Below are 17,408 nucleotides of genomic sequence, written 5' to 3' on the forward strand. Positions count from 1 at the left end.
GGCGCTAACCCCTTCAGCCCTGCTGACTGACAGCCGCCCGCGCGGCAACCCCGACGTACCGCCACTGCTCCTGCTCAGTAACTCCAGCAATAGAGCAATACAGTGTAGATTGCATGAGGAAAAATTGCAGGGCTTGAAAGAGGAGGAGGACAAGGCCTGGGGGGGATAAATTTTGCCAGTGGAGCACATTTTTTGTCGGTTGGCATCAGCTACGGCTGGGATACGTTCACACCACCATTTATTTGTCTGTGGATGTGTCACAAATGTGTTTTGGCGGTATGGCGACCTTTTTAAGAAAGTGTAATGGGAGATCGGTGATGATCGAGGAAGTCAGTGACACTTTTGATTGGCAGTTATTTACAGGCACGGCAGGGGGTACAGGTTTTGGGGCATATTTTCAGGGACAGTAGTGTGTGGGCAATTGCCAGGAGACTGGAAAACAACTGGTTTAGTGCGAAATTTGGTGTTATTGGAATTTTTTCCAATACTCGTAGCAATTGCAATCTGGAGAAGTCATTTTCGGAATAAAAAGGTACGGTTCCATTGCGATAACAAGGGGGTGGTGCAAACGATTAATAGTTTGACGGCATTCTCCCCTCAAGTGGTGAATTTGTTGCACCATCTGGTGCTGGAGGCATTGTCGTTAAATATGTGGCTGGTGGCGGTGCATGTTTTGGGGGTCGATAATTATCGGATAATTTGTGGATGCTCTCTCTCAATTTCAGTGGGAGTGTTACAGGCTGTTGGCCCTGCAGGCAGAAGAGGAAGGGAGGACATGCCTGTCTCAACTATGGAACGTGGTAAGCAAGCAGTGGGGCACTTGATTAGTGGGTCACTGGCTCCGGATACTATGGCAGCATATGAGACGGCATGGCTAGAATAAGAAAGGTGGTTATCGCAGTTCGGGGATGTTAGCTCGGAGGAGGATAGAGTTGGGGCGTTATTGGGGTGGTCAGGAGAGGGGTCAGTGGGCAAACTTTCTGTTGTTTGGATGAATCGTTTTATGGCAAGAGTAGCTTTTGGGTGCAAGTTGAGGGATATGGGGGATATATAAGAATTTTTTGGTTAGGCAAGTGCTAAGAGATTTTAGGAGGGGAAAAGGTCGGAAGGATACAGAGGCTGGTTTCGTTTAGGCTCCTGGAAAAATTGGGTTCAGCGGTGGGAATGGTCTGTGAAAATAATTTTGAAAGGGTTTTGTTCAAAGTTGCCTTTCCGTTGGCCTTTTTTGGAGCATTGAGCAGAGGATCTTATAATGGTAGGTAGGCATTTAGAGGTTTATATATGCCATTCTAAGATGGATCAGTGTGGTAAAGGAAAAAGGATAGAGCTAGGAGGGGTTGCGGGGATGGTGATGTGCCTTATAAAAGCTTAGGAGAACTACAAGAGGGTTATTGGGGGTGAGCACAGGGCCATTTTTTAGACATGAAGATGGGCAATTTGTCGAGGTTTTAGTCCACGGTGAAAACGGCTGGTAGGAGTATGAAAATAGAAGGGGTGAAGAGGATTGGTAGGTGGGAATGGGGGCGTTACAAGTCTTACGTGAGACCACATTTACTATGAAAAAAAAGGGGGGGTTTATTTGGATGGAGTGACTAATCATATGGTTTTGTTTTAATTACAGATCATAGCTCAGCTTTAGTTTGGATACTGGGACACTCTTATGTTTATTGGAGGGCAGTAAGGGCAAGGGTTTGGCCTGATGGGAGGCAGCTGAGGTTCAGGAGGGATACGGCGGTTATACGATGGATAGGCGTGAGAGGGATGGCTTGGTGCAAGGTCTTGCAGGATGTGCAGAGGTAGGTGAGCTTGGACAGGGTGCTGGACATTCCGGTTTTGCATGCTTGGGGTAACAATTTAGGCATGAGACCTTTTAAGGACTTGTCGTGAGATATTCAATATGACATTCTTAGATTGATGACGTCATATCGGGGTCTAATAATAGTATGGTTGGAGATAGTTCCTTGTAACATTTGGCAGTATGCTCAATCAATCAAGGGTTTGGACAAGGCCTATATAAAATTGAACAGAGGTGTCACGTTTTGTGGGACGAAATGGGGGAGTGGAAGTTAGGCACGTGGAGCTGGAATCAGGAAAAGGGAATTAATGGGGAAGTGATGAAGTCCATTTGCCCTCCTCTGGATCAACAAGAGGGGGTAAGGGGGGTTGAAACCGTCTGAACTAGATGGACATTGTCTTCATTCAGCCTGGAATACTATGTTACTATGACCTCGGCATAATTTTGTGATTATTGGTGATTCAGGAGGGGATTGAAAGTGCGCTAGTTTTGTGGGGTGCGGCGCCGGCTTGAGGGGGTCAAGCCAAGCTTACTTTGGCGGTTAAAGGGGGGTCCTTGGAGTAAGCAGAAAAGTGGGGTGGAGGGGAAGGCAGGGGCTGGATAGCTACCTTACCCCCTTTATTGTTGATTAGGTGGTTCTATAGCCTCTGGCTTTGACAGGGCTGAGCCCTGCAAAAGACGGTTGGTGTGTCTAGCCTGGGTATGGCTAGTGGGTCTCGGGAGGTAGGCAACGAGAGACAAGTTGGCGAGTTTTGGTTCTCCTGAGTCAGTTGGCTTCCGGCGGGAGACATTGTTTGGGAAATAGGGTCTCCCGAGTCAGTTGGCGAGTGGCGGGAGGGATTACAAATATTTTCCTGGTTGGTGAGGTGACAGAATTATCTGGGGTTCCAAAGATCTCCCTTCTTTTGGGGGTGATTTGGAATTGTTGTATTCGTGTTAATGTTATGTATGTAATAAAATGGCTGCTGTGGCCAATTAATCCAAAATAAGAAGTGTCTGTGGTTAATTAGTTAAGGTTAAAGGAGGGAGAGTTTAGTTGCAGTAGGGAGGACTCTGTTATACTCGAGTCATGATCTCATTGAGATTCCTCCCTGGTGGTTTTCTGAGAGCCCAATAAGGGTGCTTTAACACATAGTGAAAAAATCCACTATAGACAAATGTGCTGCACAAGTTGCATGTCTTACAAGTGGGTTTTGCATTGTAAAGGATGAAATCCACAGCAATGTTGCAACAATATCCACATATAGGACATGCAGATTGTTTCTGGCATGTGGGAAAACACCCTTAGGGGTGCGGCTACTTATGATAAGGGTTGTTAGGACATGACTATTAAAGATGTGTACATTCACTAGCGGATGATTTGTTGCAGACATTTCTCCCTGCAGTGCTGGCCCCATTGAAATCAATGAATGAAGATTGCAAAGCAGCCTAGGAATCCACCAGAGAGAGGAGAGGGGGCGGAGCAACAGGGGATCTCTTACATATCTTCCATATTTGGAGAGATAGGGGCGGGGGTTGAGGTCTTTCCCAGGGCTTCCTGTTGAATGGGGGCGAGGGAACGGGCCTTGAGAATGGGGCTCTATAGCCAAGTAAGGGGGCCGGGCTAGAGGGTGGGTCCCACTAGCCCAGCCCCTTCACTTGGCTATAGAGGGATCACTATGATAACCCCTCTAGCCCCACCCCTGCTCTCGGGGAAGCCCTTATGCCCTGCTCCCCATCTCTCCACCAACATGGGGAGATATGTAAGAGATTCCCTGTTGCTCCACCCCCCTCTCCTCTCAATTGGGGATTCCAAGGCTGCTTACGTGATAGTCTCCTATTGATTTCAATGGGGCTGGTTCTGCTGCCGCCGGCCCCGTTGACAGCGATGAGCAGTATCACAGATTTTTCTTACTGCTGGGAGGCTAAAGTGAATAAATCACAAATGAGAATGAAAATCATTGGTTTCATAATCATGCGTTTTCAATCGCTCTGGCATTGCATGAAAGTCTATTGCCAGTGGGTAAGAGCCCTCACAGATATTTCTGCAACAAGTCTGCCACGTGTGAACATACTCCTATAATCCTGTCCCAGTAAGGGTGACTACCCACTACAGTTCATTTTCACTGCAAAATTTGCAGCGTTTTTTTCTGCAGGGGTCTATGGGACTTGTTAATGTTAAAATCGCAATTTACCGTGAACTCGCGATTTTGCGCGATCACGATTTTAACATTAAAAGTCCCATAGACCCTTGGAGAAAGAAAAACGCTGCGAATTTCGCAGTGAAAAAAAACTGTAGTGGGTAGTCGCCCTTTTTAGGCTGCAGCTTCCTGACATTACATTATCCTGCTTTGTACATCATGATCACTACGTCAGAGAAATGCTGATGTTCTAGAATATATTCATAGATGGAAATAATCAGGATGATCCGGACTTCCATTTGACCTCCCTCTATGATGCAGTGTCTGATACTCACCAGCTATCTGCAGCGCTCCCGTACTCTTCTGCATCGGGTGCTCAAGACTCGGATGTTCCACCTGGAAGATGAATTCTGCACCCTGATGCGATTCCACAGAGGGGGTGAAGATCAGGCACGACTTATAGGAGTATGTATTATTGGGCTGTCTGCCTAACTCATGGTGGGAGATCCTGTACGCCCCATCTCCAGCTATGTGATGTGTGTCTCCGGATTGTCTGTCCTTCTTGATCCACGTCCCACTTATTACATCTGGAAAGCAGTTGGAGACGGTACATTCCAGCGAGGCCTCAGAGTTATTATATAGGCGTGGTACCTGTATGTTCACTACAGGACGATACGGGTAATCTGCAGGGAGTGAAGGATTCAGTGTTACATGATCTGGTCACAGATATATAATATAATATAATATATACAGAAATACTAATACATTGCACAGGAAATGATGAATTAAATCCACAAAATAACTATACAGTGGATCCACAGACAGAGGACAATGACTACAGTAGATTCCACATTGCTGCTCCCTCTCATCACAGGTTGTAGAAGATCAGAGAGGAGCAACCTGCACCCGGATATCAGGCTGAACCCCAAAAGGTAGGTGATTACCACACAGCCACATACTTTTGAACACTCCTTTACAGCGTGGCTACAAACCACTGACTACTCCTATACGGTACAGCCACATACCACTGAACACTCCTATACAGCACAGCTACATACCACTGAACACTCCTATACAGCACAGCTACATACCACTGAACACTCCTATACAGCACAGCTACATACCGCTGAACACTCCTATACAGCACAGCTACATACCGCTGAACACTCCAAACGGCACAGCTACATACTGCTGAACACTCCTACACAGCACAGCTACATACCACTGAACACTCCTATACAGCACAGCTACATACCACTGAACACTCCTATACAGCACAGCTACATACCGCTGAACACTCCTATACAGCAAGGCTACATGCCTCTGAACACTCCTATACAGCACAGCTACATACCACTGAACACTCCTATACAGCACAGCTACATACCGCTGAACACTCCTATACAGCAAGGCTACATGCCTCTGAACACTCCTATACAGCAAGGCTACATGCCTCTGAACACTCCTATATAGCACAGCTACATACCGCTGAACACTCCTATATAGCACAGCTACATACCGCTGAACACTCCAAACGGCACAGCTACAAGCCACTGAACACTCCTACAGCACAGCTACATACCACTGAACACTCCTATACAGCACAGCTACATACCACTGAACACTCCTATACAGCAAGGCTACATGCCTCTGAACACTCCTATACAGCAAGGCTACATGCCTCTGAACACTCCTATACAGCACGGCTACATGCCTCTGAACACTCCTATATAGCACAGCTACATACCGCTGAACACTCCAACCGGCACAGCTACAAGCCACTGAACACTCCTACAGCACAGCTACATACCACTGAACACTCCTATACAGCACAGCTACATACCACTGAACACTCCTATACAGCACAGCTACATACCGCTGAACACTCCTATACAGCAAGGCTACATGCCTCTGAACACTCCTATACAGCACAGCTACATACCACTAAACACTCCTATACAGCACAGCTACATACCACTGAACACTCCTATACAGCACAGCTACATACCACTGAACACTCCTATACAGCACAGCTACATACCGCTGAACACTCCTATACAGCAAGGCTACATGCCTCTGAACACTCCTATACAGCACAGCTACATACCACTAAACACTCCTATACAGCACAGCTACATACCACTGAACACTCCTATACAGCACAGCTACATGCCGCTGAACACTCCTATACAGCAAGGCTACATGCCTCTGAACACTCCTATACAGCACAGCTACATACCGCTGAAAACTCTTATACAGCACAGTTACATACAACTAAACTCTCCTATACAGCACAGCTACATACAACTGAACTCTCCTATACAGCACAGCTACATACCGCTGAACACTCCTATACAGCACAGCTACATACCACTGAACACTCCTATACAGCACAGCTACATACCGCTGAACACTCCTATACAGCAAGGCTACATGCCTCTGAACACTCCTATACAGCAAGGCTACATACCACTAAACACTCCTATACAGCACAGCTACATACCACTGAACACTCCTATACAGCACAGCTACATGCCGCTGAACACTCCTATACAGCAAGGCTACATGCCTCTGAACACTCCTATACAGCACAGCTACATACCGCTGAACACTCCTATACAGCACAGCTACATACCGCTGAACACTCCTATACAGCACAGCTACATACCTCTGAGCACTCCTATACAGCACAGCTACATACCATAGTAACATAGTATGTTAGGCCGAATGAAAACAATGTCCATCTAGTTCAGCCTGTTTCAACCCCTTCCTTGTTGGTCCATAGGCAGGCAATTCCATCCTGACTCCATAATGGCAGCCAGAGTCATCCCTGCATCAACATTTAAGATCATCAACCCCGCTGGTCACCTAATGTCTATATCCTGTAATATCATAGTGCTGTAGAAAGACATCTAGTTCCCTCTTAAACTCCTATGGATTTTGCCATTACCACGTCCTCAGGCAGAGAGTTCCACAGTCTCACTGCTCTTACAGTAAAGAACCCTTTTCTATGTTGGTGATGAAACCAGCTTTCTTCTAGACGTAGCGGATGTCCTCTTGTTACTGACGCAGTCCTGGTATAAACAGATCATGGGAGAGATCCTTGTATCGTCCCCTAATGTATTTATACAGGTTATGTGAGCGCCTCTTAACCATTTTTTTCCAGGGTGAATAATCCCAATTTGGATAGCCTCTCTGGGTATTCCAGCCCCGTCATTCCATGTATTAGTTTAGTTGCTCTTCTTTGAACCCCCTCCAGTACTGTAGCATCTTTCCTGAGCACCGGTGTTCAGAACTGTACGCAGTATTCCATGTGAGGCCTGACAAGTGCCTTATATAATGGGAGGATAATGTTCTCGTCCTTTGCCCCTAAACTTTTTTTAATGCACCCCAGGACTTTATTTGCTTTTGCGGCAGCTGACTGGCATTGGTTACTGCAGTTAAATCTACAGTCCACTAGTATCCCCAGGTCTTTTTCCATATCCCTTTTCCCTAGCGGTACCCCATTAAGTGTATATTGGTGACATCCGTTCCTCCTGCCCATGTGTATAATCTTACATTTATCAACATTGAACTTTATTTGCCATTTTTCTACCCAAGCCCCCAGCTTGTCCAGGTGCTTTTATAGCTGTACATTGTCCTTCTTTATATTATTTACCTTGTATACTTTTGTATCATGGAGCATAGAGCTCATCCTAATGGGGATGTACAATTTACTTCTGGAAGTAGTGAAGATTGACTAGATCACACTCCAAACACGCCTCCGCCCGTTCACAACTGCTTGCGCGCCACCGCCGTACGGCTGAACATTCCTATTCAGCACAGCGACATACCGTTAAACATTCTTATTCAGCACAGCTACATACCGCTGAACACGCCTATACAGCACAGCTACATACCACTAAACACTTCTATACAGCACAGCTACATACCGCTGAACGCTTCTATACAGCACAGCTACATACCGCTGAACACTTCTATACAGCACAGCTACATACCGCTGAACACTTCTATACAGCACAGCTACATACCGCTGAACACTTCTATACAGCACAGCTACATACCGCTGAACACTTCTATACAGCACAGCTACATACCGCTGAACACTTCTATACAGCACAGCTACATACCGCTGAACACTTCTATACAGCACAGCTACATACCGCTGAACACTTCTATACAGCACAGCTACATACCGCTGAACACTTCTATACAGCACAGCCACATACCGCTGAACACTCCTATACAACACAGCTATATACCACTAAAAACTTCTACACAGCACACTACATACCGCTGAACACTCCTATACAGCACAGCTACATACCGCTGAACACTCCTATACAGCACAGCTACATACCGCTGAACACTCCTATACAGCACAGCTACATACCACTGAACACTTCTATACAGCACAGCTACATACCGCTGAACGCTGCTATACAGCACAGCTACATACCGCTGAACACTTCTATACAGCACAGCTACATACCGCTGAACACTTCTATACAGCACAGCTACATACCGCTGAACACTTCTATACAGCACAGCTACATACCGCTGAACACTTCTATACAGCACAGCTACATACCGCTGAACACTCCTATACAGCACAGCTATATACCACTAAAAATGTAAACACAGCACAGCTACATACCGCTGAACACTCCTATACAGCACAGCTACATACCGCTGAACACTCCTATACAGCTTAGCTACAAACCACTGAACACTCCTATACAGCACAGCTACATACCGCTGAACGCTCCTATACAGAACAGCTATACACCGTTGAACACTCATATACAGCAGAGCCACATACCGCTGAACACTCCTATACAGCACAGCTACATACCGCTGAACACTTCTATACAGCACAGCTACATACCACTGAACACTTCTATACAGCACAGCTACATACCGCTGAACGCTTCTATACAGCACAGCTACATACCACTGAACACTTCTATACAGTACAGCTACATACCGCTGAACACTCCTATACAGCACAGCTACATACCGCTGAACACTTCTATACAGCACAGCTACATACCGCTGAACACTCCTATACAGCACAGCTACATACCACTAAACACTTCTATACAGCACAGCTACATACCGCTGAACACTTCTATACAGCACAGCTACATACCGCTGAACACTTCTATACAGCACAGCTACATACCGCTGAACACTCCTATATAGCACAGCTATAAACCACCAAAAACTTCTACATAGCACAGCTACATACCGCTGAACACTCCTACACAGCACAGCTACATACCGCTGAACACTCCTATACAGCACAGCTACAAACCGCTCAACACTCCTATACAGCACAGCCACATACCGCTAAACACTCCTATACAGCACAGCTACATACCGCTGAACACTCCTATACAGCACAGCTACATAAAGTTGAACACTCCTATACAGCACAGCTACATACCGCTAAACACTCGTATACAGCACAGCTACATACCGCTGAACACTCCTATACAGCACAGCCACATACCGCTAAACACTCCTATACAGCACAGATACATACCGCTGAACACTCCTATACAACACAGCTACATACCACTGAACACTCCTATACAACACAGCTACATACCACTGAACACTCGTATACAGCACAGCTAAATACCGCTGAACACTCCTATACAACACAGCTGCATACCGCTAAACACTCGTATACAGCACAGCTACATACCGCTGAACACTCCTATACAGCACAGCCACATACCGCTAAACACTCCTATACAGCACAGATACATACCGCTGAACACTCCTATACGGCACAGCTACATACCGCTGAACACTCCTATACAACACAGCTACATACCACTGAACACTCGTATACAGCACAGCTACATACCGCTGAACACTCCTATACAACACAGCTACATACCGCTAAACACTCGTATACAGCACAGCTACATACCGCTGAACACTCCTATACAGCACAGCCACATACTGCTAAACACTCCTATACAGCACAGATACATACCGCTGAACACTCCTATACGGCACAGCTACATACCGCTGAACACTCCTATACGGCACAGCTACATAAAGTTGAACACTCCTATACAGCACAGCTACATACCGCTGAACACTCCTATACAGCACAGCTACATACCGCTGAACACTCCTATACAGCACAGCTACATACCGCTGAACACTCCTATACAGCACAGCTACATACCACTGAACACTTCTATACAGCACAGCTACATACCGCTGAACGCTGCTATACAGCACAGCTACATACCGCTGAACACTTCTATACAGCACAGCTACATACCGCTGAACACTTCTATACAGCACAGCTACATACCGCTGAACACTTCTATACAGCACAGCTACATACCGCTGAACACTTCTATACAGCACAGCTACATACCGCTGAACACTCCTATACAGCACAGCTATATACCACTAAAAACTTAAACACAGCACAGCTACATACCGCTGAACACTCCTATACAGCACAGCTACATACCGCTGAACACTCCTATACAGCTTAGCTACAAACCACTGAACACTCCTATACAGCACAGCTACATACCGCTGAACGCTCCTATACAGAACAGCTATACACCGTTGAACACTCATATACAGCAGAGCCACATACCGCTGAACACTCCTATACAGCACAGCTACATACCGCTGAACACTTCTATACAGCACAGCTACATACCGCTGAACACTTCTATACAGCACAGCTACATACCGCTGAACGCTTCTATACAGCACAGCTACATACCACTGAACACTTCTATACAGTACAGCTACATACCGCTGAACACTCCTATACAGCACAGCTACATACCACTGAACACTTCTATACAGCACAGCTACATACCGCTGAACACTCCTATACAGCACAGCTACATACCACTGAACACTTCTATACAGCACAGCTACATACCGCTGAACACTTCTATACAGCACAGCTACATACCGCTGAACACTTCTATACAGCACAGCTACATACCGCTGAACACTCCTATATAGCACAGCTATAAACCACCAAAAACTTCTACATAGCACAGCTACATACCGCGAAACACTCCTACACGGCACAGCTACATACCGCTGAACACTCCTATACAGCACAGCTACAAACCGCTGAACACTCCTATACAGCACAGCCACATACCGCTAAACACTCCTATACAGCACAGCTACATACCGCTGAACACTCCTATACAGCACAGCTACATAAAGTTGAACACTCCTATACAGCACAGCTACATACCGCTAAACACTCCTATACAGCACAGCCACATACCGCTAAACACTCCTATACAGCACAGATACATACCGCTGAACACTCCTATACAGCACAGCTACATACCGCTGAACACTCCTATACAACACAGCTACATACCGCTAAACACTCGTATACAGCACAGCTACATACCGCTGAACACTCCTATACAGCACAGCCACATACTGCTAAACACTCCTATACAGCACAGATACATACCGCTGAACACTCCTATGCGGCACAGCTACATACCGCTGAACACTCCTATACGGCACAGCTACATAAAGTTGAACACTCCTATACAGCACAGCTACATACCGCTGAACACTCCTATACAGCACAGCCACATACCGCTAAACACTCCTATACAGCACAGCTACATACCGCTGAAGACTCCTATATAGCACAGCTACATAAAGTTGAACACTCCTATACGGCACAAGTAAATGCTGCTAAACACTCCTATACAGCACAGCTACATACCGCTAAACACTCCTATACAGTACAGCTACATACCGCTGAACACTCCAATACAGCACAGCCACATACCGCTAAACACTCCTATACAGCACAGGTACATACTGCTGAACACTCCTATACAGCACAGCTACAAACCGCTGAACACTCCTATACAGCATAGCTACAAACCGCTGAACACTCCTATACAGCACAGCTAAGTAAAAAGAGAGAAAAAGGCCCTCAGCGCTCACACCATAGACACTGAAGAGTATACATGTGAAATTCTCAAGAGTATTTATGGTGTGAGCGCTGAGGGCCTTTTTCTCTCTTTTTACCTACTTCTCCTCCTTCATGCTATGATTGGAGTACCCCTCTAGCCGCTTTCTCATATTTATATGAGATTGTCCTCAGCACCTACGAACTTCTGTCCTCCATCAGAGATTGGGATCATTCACCAACTATATCCCGGAGTATCCTTCAAGTGAGCGCTTTTCCTCTATCTTCCTATACAGCACAGCTACATACCGCTGAACACTCCTATACAGCACAGCCACATACCGCTAAGCACTCCTATACAGCACAGCTACATACCGCTAAGCACTCCTATACAACACAGCTACATACTGCTGAACACTTCTATACAGCACAGCTACATATCGCTGAACACTCCTATACAACACAGCTACATACCGCTGAACACTCCTATAAAGCACAGCCACATACCGCTAAGCACTCCTATACAGCACAGCTACATACCGCTAAACACTCCTATACAGCACAGCTACATACCGCTGAACACTCCTATACAGCACAGCTACATACCGCTAAACACTCCTATACAGCACAGCTACATACCGCTAAACACTCCTATACAACACAGCTACATACCGCTAAACACTCCTATACAACACAGCTACATACCGCTAAACACTCCTATACAGCACAGCTACATACCGCTGAACACTCCTATACAGCACAGCTACATACCGCTAAACACTCCTATACAGCACAGCTACATACCGCTGAACACTCCTATACAGCACAGCTACATACCGCTGAACACTCCTTTACAGCACAGCTACAAACCGCTGAACAATCCTTTACAGCACAGCTACATACCGCTGAACACTCTACAGCACAGCTACATACCTCTGAGCACTCCTATACAGCACAGCTACATACCTCTGAGCACTCCTATACAGCACAGCTACATGCCGCTGAAACCTCTTATATAGCACAGCTACATAAAACTGAACACTCCTATACAACACAGCTACATACAGCTGAACACTCCTATCTATACAGCACAGCTACATACTGCTGAACACTCCTATACAGCACAGCTACAGACTACTGAACACTCCTATACAGCACAGCTACAGACCACTGAACACTCCTATACAGCACAGCTATATACCGCTGAACACTCCTATACAGCACAGCTACATACCGCTGAACACTCCTATACAGCACAGCTACATACCACTGAACACTCCTATACAGCACAGCTACATACCGCTGAACGCTCCTATACAGCACAGCCACATACCGCTGAACACTCCTATACAACACAGCTACATACCGCTGAACACTCCTATACAGCACAGCTACATACCGCTGAACACTCCTATACATCACAGCTATATACCGCTGAACACTCCTATACAGCACAGCTACATACCGCTAAACACTCCTATACAGCACAGCTACATACCGCTGAACACTCCTATACAGCACAGCTAAGTAAAAAGAGAGAAAAAGGCCCTCAGCGCTCACACCATAGACACTGAAGAGTATACATGTGAAATTCTCAAGAGTATTTATGGTGTGAGCGCTGAGGGCCTTTTTCTCTCTTTTTACCTACTTCTCCTCCTTCATGCTATGATTGGAGTACCCCTCTAGCCGCTCTCTCATATTTATATGAGATTGTCCTCAGCACCTACGAACTTCTGTCCTCCATCAGAGATTGGGATCATTCACCAACTATATCCCGGAGTATCCTTCAAGTGAGCGCTTTTCCTCTATCTTCCTATACTGCACAGCTACATACCGCTGAACACTCCTATACAGCACAGCCACATACCGCTAAGCACTCCTATACAGCACAGCTACATACCGCTAAACACTCCTATACAGCACAGCTACATACCGCTGAACACTTCTATACAGCACAGCTACATACCGCTGAACACTCCTATACAGCACAGCTACATACTGCTGAACACTTCTATACAGCACAGCTACATACCGCTGAACACTCCTATACAGCACAGCTACATACCGCTGAACACTCCTATACAGCACAGCCACATACCGCTAAGCACTCCTATACAGCACAGCTACATACCGCTAAACACTCCTATACAGCACAGCTACATACCGCTGAACACTCCTATACAGCACAGCCACATACCGCTAAGCACTCCTATACAGCACAGCTACATACCGCTAAACACTCCTATACAGCACAGCTACATACCGCTGAACACTTGTATACAGCACAGCTACATACCGCTGAACACTCCTATACAGCACAGCCACATACCGCTAAGCACTCCTATACAGCACAGCTACATACCGCTAAACACTCCTATACAGCACAGCTACATACCGCTGAACACTTGTATACAGCACAGCTACATACCGCTGAACACTCCTATACAGCACAGCTACATACTGCTGAACACTTCTATACAGCACAGCTACATACCGCTGAACACTCCTATACAACACAGCTACATACTGCTGAACACTCCTATACAGCACAGCCACATACCGCTAAGCACTCCTATACAACACAGCTACATACTGCTGAACACTTCTATACAGCACAGCTACATACCGCTGAACACTCCTATACAACACAGCTACATACCGCTGAACACTCCTATACAGCACAGCCACATACCGCTAAGCACTCCTATACAGCACAGCTACATACCGCTAAACACTCCTATACAGCACAGCTACATACCGCTGAACACTCCTATACAGCACAGCTACATACCGCTAAACACTCCTATACAGCACAGCTACATACCGCTAAACACTCCTATACAACACAGCTACATACCGCTAAACACTCCTATACAGCACAGCTACATACCGCTGAACACTCCTATACAGCACAGCTACATACCGCTAAACACTCCTATACAGCACAGCTACATACCGCTAAACACTCCTATACAACACAGCTACATACCGCTAAACACTCCTATACAGCACAGCTACATACCGCTGAACACTCCTATACAGCACAGCTACATACTGCTGAACACTCCTTTACAGCACAGATACATACCGCTAAACACTCCTATACAGCACAGCCACATACCGCTAAACACTCCTATACAGTACAGCTACATACCGCTGAACACTCCTATACAGCACAGCTACATACCGCTAAACACTTCTATACAGCACAGCTACATACCGCTGAACACTCCTATACAGCACAGCTACCTACCGCTGAACACTCCTATACAGCACAGCTACATACCGCTGAACACTCCTTTACAGCACAGCTACAAACCGCTGAACACTCCTTTACAGCACAGCTACATACCGCTGAACACTCTACAGCACAGCTACATACCTCTGAGCACTCCTATACAGCACAGCTACATGCCGCTGAAACCTCTTATATAGCACAGCTACATAAAACTGAACACTCCTATACAACACAGCTACATACAGCTGAACACTCCTATACAGCACAGCTACAGACTACTGAACACTCCTATACAGCACAGCTACAGACCACTGAACACTCCTATACAGCACAGCTACATACCGCTGAACACTCCTATACAGCACAGCTACATACCGCTGAACACTCCTATACAGCACAGCTACATACCGCTGAACACTCCTATACAGCACAGCTACATACCGCTGAACACTCCTATACAGCACAGCTACATACCGCTGAACGCTCCTATACAGCACAGCCACATACCGCTGAACACTCCTATACAACACAGCTACATACCGCTGAACACTCCTATACAGCACAGCTACATACCGCTGAACACTCCTATACATCACAGCTATATACCGCTGAACACTCCTATACAGCACAGCTACATACCGCTAAACACTCCTATACAGCACAGGTACATACCGCTGAACACTCCTATACAGCACAGCTAAGTAAAAAGAGAGAAAAAGGCCCTCAGCGCTCACACCATAGACACTGAAGAGTATACATGTGAAATTCTCAAGAGTATTTATGGTGTGAGCGCTGAGGGCCTTTTTCTCTCTTTTTACCTACTTCTCCTCCTTCATGCTATGATTGGAGTACCCCTCTAGCCGCTCTCTCATATTTATATGAGATTGTCCTCAGCACCTACGAACTTCTGTCCTCCATCAGAGATTGGGATCATTCACCAACTATATCCCGGAGTATCCTTCAAGTGAGCGCTTTTCCTCTATCTTCCTATACTGCACAGCTACATACCGCTGAACACTCCTATACAGCACAGCCACATACCGCTAAGCACTCCTATACAGCACAGCTACATACCGCTAAACACTCCTATACAGCACAGCTACATACCGCTGAACACTTCTATACAGCACAGCTACATACCGCTGAACACTCCTATACAGCACAGCTACATACTGCTGAACACTTCTATACAGCACAGCTACATACCGCTGAACACTCCTATACAGCACAGCTACATACCGCTGAACACTCCTATACAGCACAGCCACATACCGCTAAGCACTCCTATACAGCACAGCTACATACCGCTAAACACTCCTATACAGCACAGCTACATACCGCTGAACACTCCTATACAGCACAGCCACATACCGCTAAGCACTCCTATACAGCACAGCTACATACCGCTAAACACTCCTATACAGCACAGCTACATACCGCTGAACACTTGTATACAGCACAGCTACAAACCGCTGAACACTCCTATACAGCACAGCTACATACCGCTAAACACTCCTATACAGCACAGCTACATACCGCTGAACACTTGTATACAGCACAGCTACATACCGCTGAACACTCCTATACAGCACAGCTACATACTGCTGAACACTTCTATACAGCACAGCTACATACCGCTGAACACTCCTATACAACACAGCTACATACTGCTGAACACTCCTATACAGCACAGCCACATACCGCTAAGCACTCCTATACAACACAGCTACATACTGCTGAACACTTCTATACAGCACAGCTACATACCGCTGAACACTCCTATACAACACAGCTACATACCGCTGAACACTCCTATACAGCACAGCCACATACAGCTAAGCACTCCTATACAGCACAGCTACATACCGCTAAACACTCCTATACAGCACAGCTACATACCGCTGAACACTCCTATACAGCACAGCTACATACCGCTAAACACTCCTATACAGCACAGCTACATACTGCTGAACACTCCTTTACAGCACAGCCACATACCGCTAAACACTCCTATACAGTACAGCTACATACCGCTGAACACTCCTATACAGCACAGCTACATACCGCTAAACACTCCTATACAGCACAGCTACATACCGCTGAACACTCCTATACAGCACAGCTACCTACCGCTGAACACTCCTATACAGCACAGCTACATACCGCTGAACACTCCTTTACAGCACAGCTACAAACCGCTGAACACTCCTTTACAGCACAGCTACATACCGCTGAACACTCTACAGCACAGCTACATACCTCTGAGCACTCCTATACAGCACAGCTACATACCGCTAAGCACTC

The 17,408-nt window shown here is 46.2% G+C and overlaps 1 protein-coding gene across 1 annotated transcript in view; it reads right to left on the reverse strand.

Moving 5' to 3' along the window:
* Window positions 1-4,115: 4,115 nt before the first annotated feature.
* Window positions 4,116-17,408, reverse strand: part of LOC136577989 (uncharacterized) — a 35,211-nt gene continuing 21,918 nt past the window's right edge. The window contains exons 8-9 of the mRNA XM_066577900.1: window positions 4,251-4,598; window positions 4,116-4,165 (exon numbers count right to left, since the gene is read on the reverse strand). Of these exons, the coding sequence (XP_066433997.1) occupies window positions 4,116-4,165; window positions 4,251-4,598 (398 nt within the window). The remainder of the gene's footprint in view (window positions 4,166-4,250; window positions 4,599-17,408) is intronic.

This window comes from Eleutherodactylus coqui, chromosome 8, assembly GCF_035609145.1.
Source record: "Eleutherodactylus coqui strain aEleCoq1 chromosome 8, aEleCoq1.hap1, whole genome shotgun sequence".
Taxonomy (NCBI): Eukaryota; Metazoa; Chordata; class Amphibia; order Anura; family Eleutherodactylidae; genus Eleutherodactylus; species Eleutherodactylus coqui.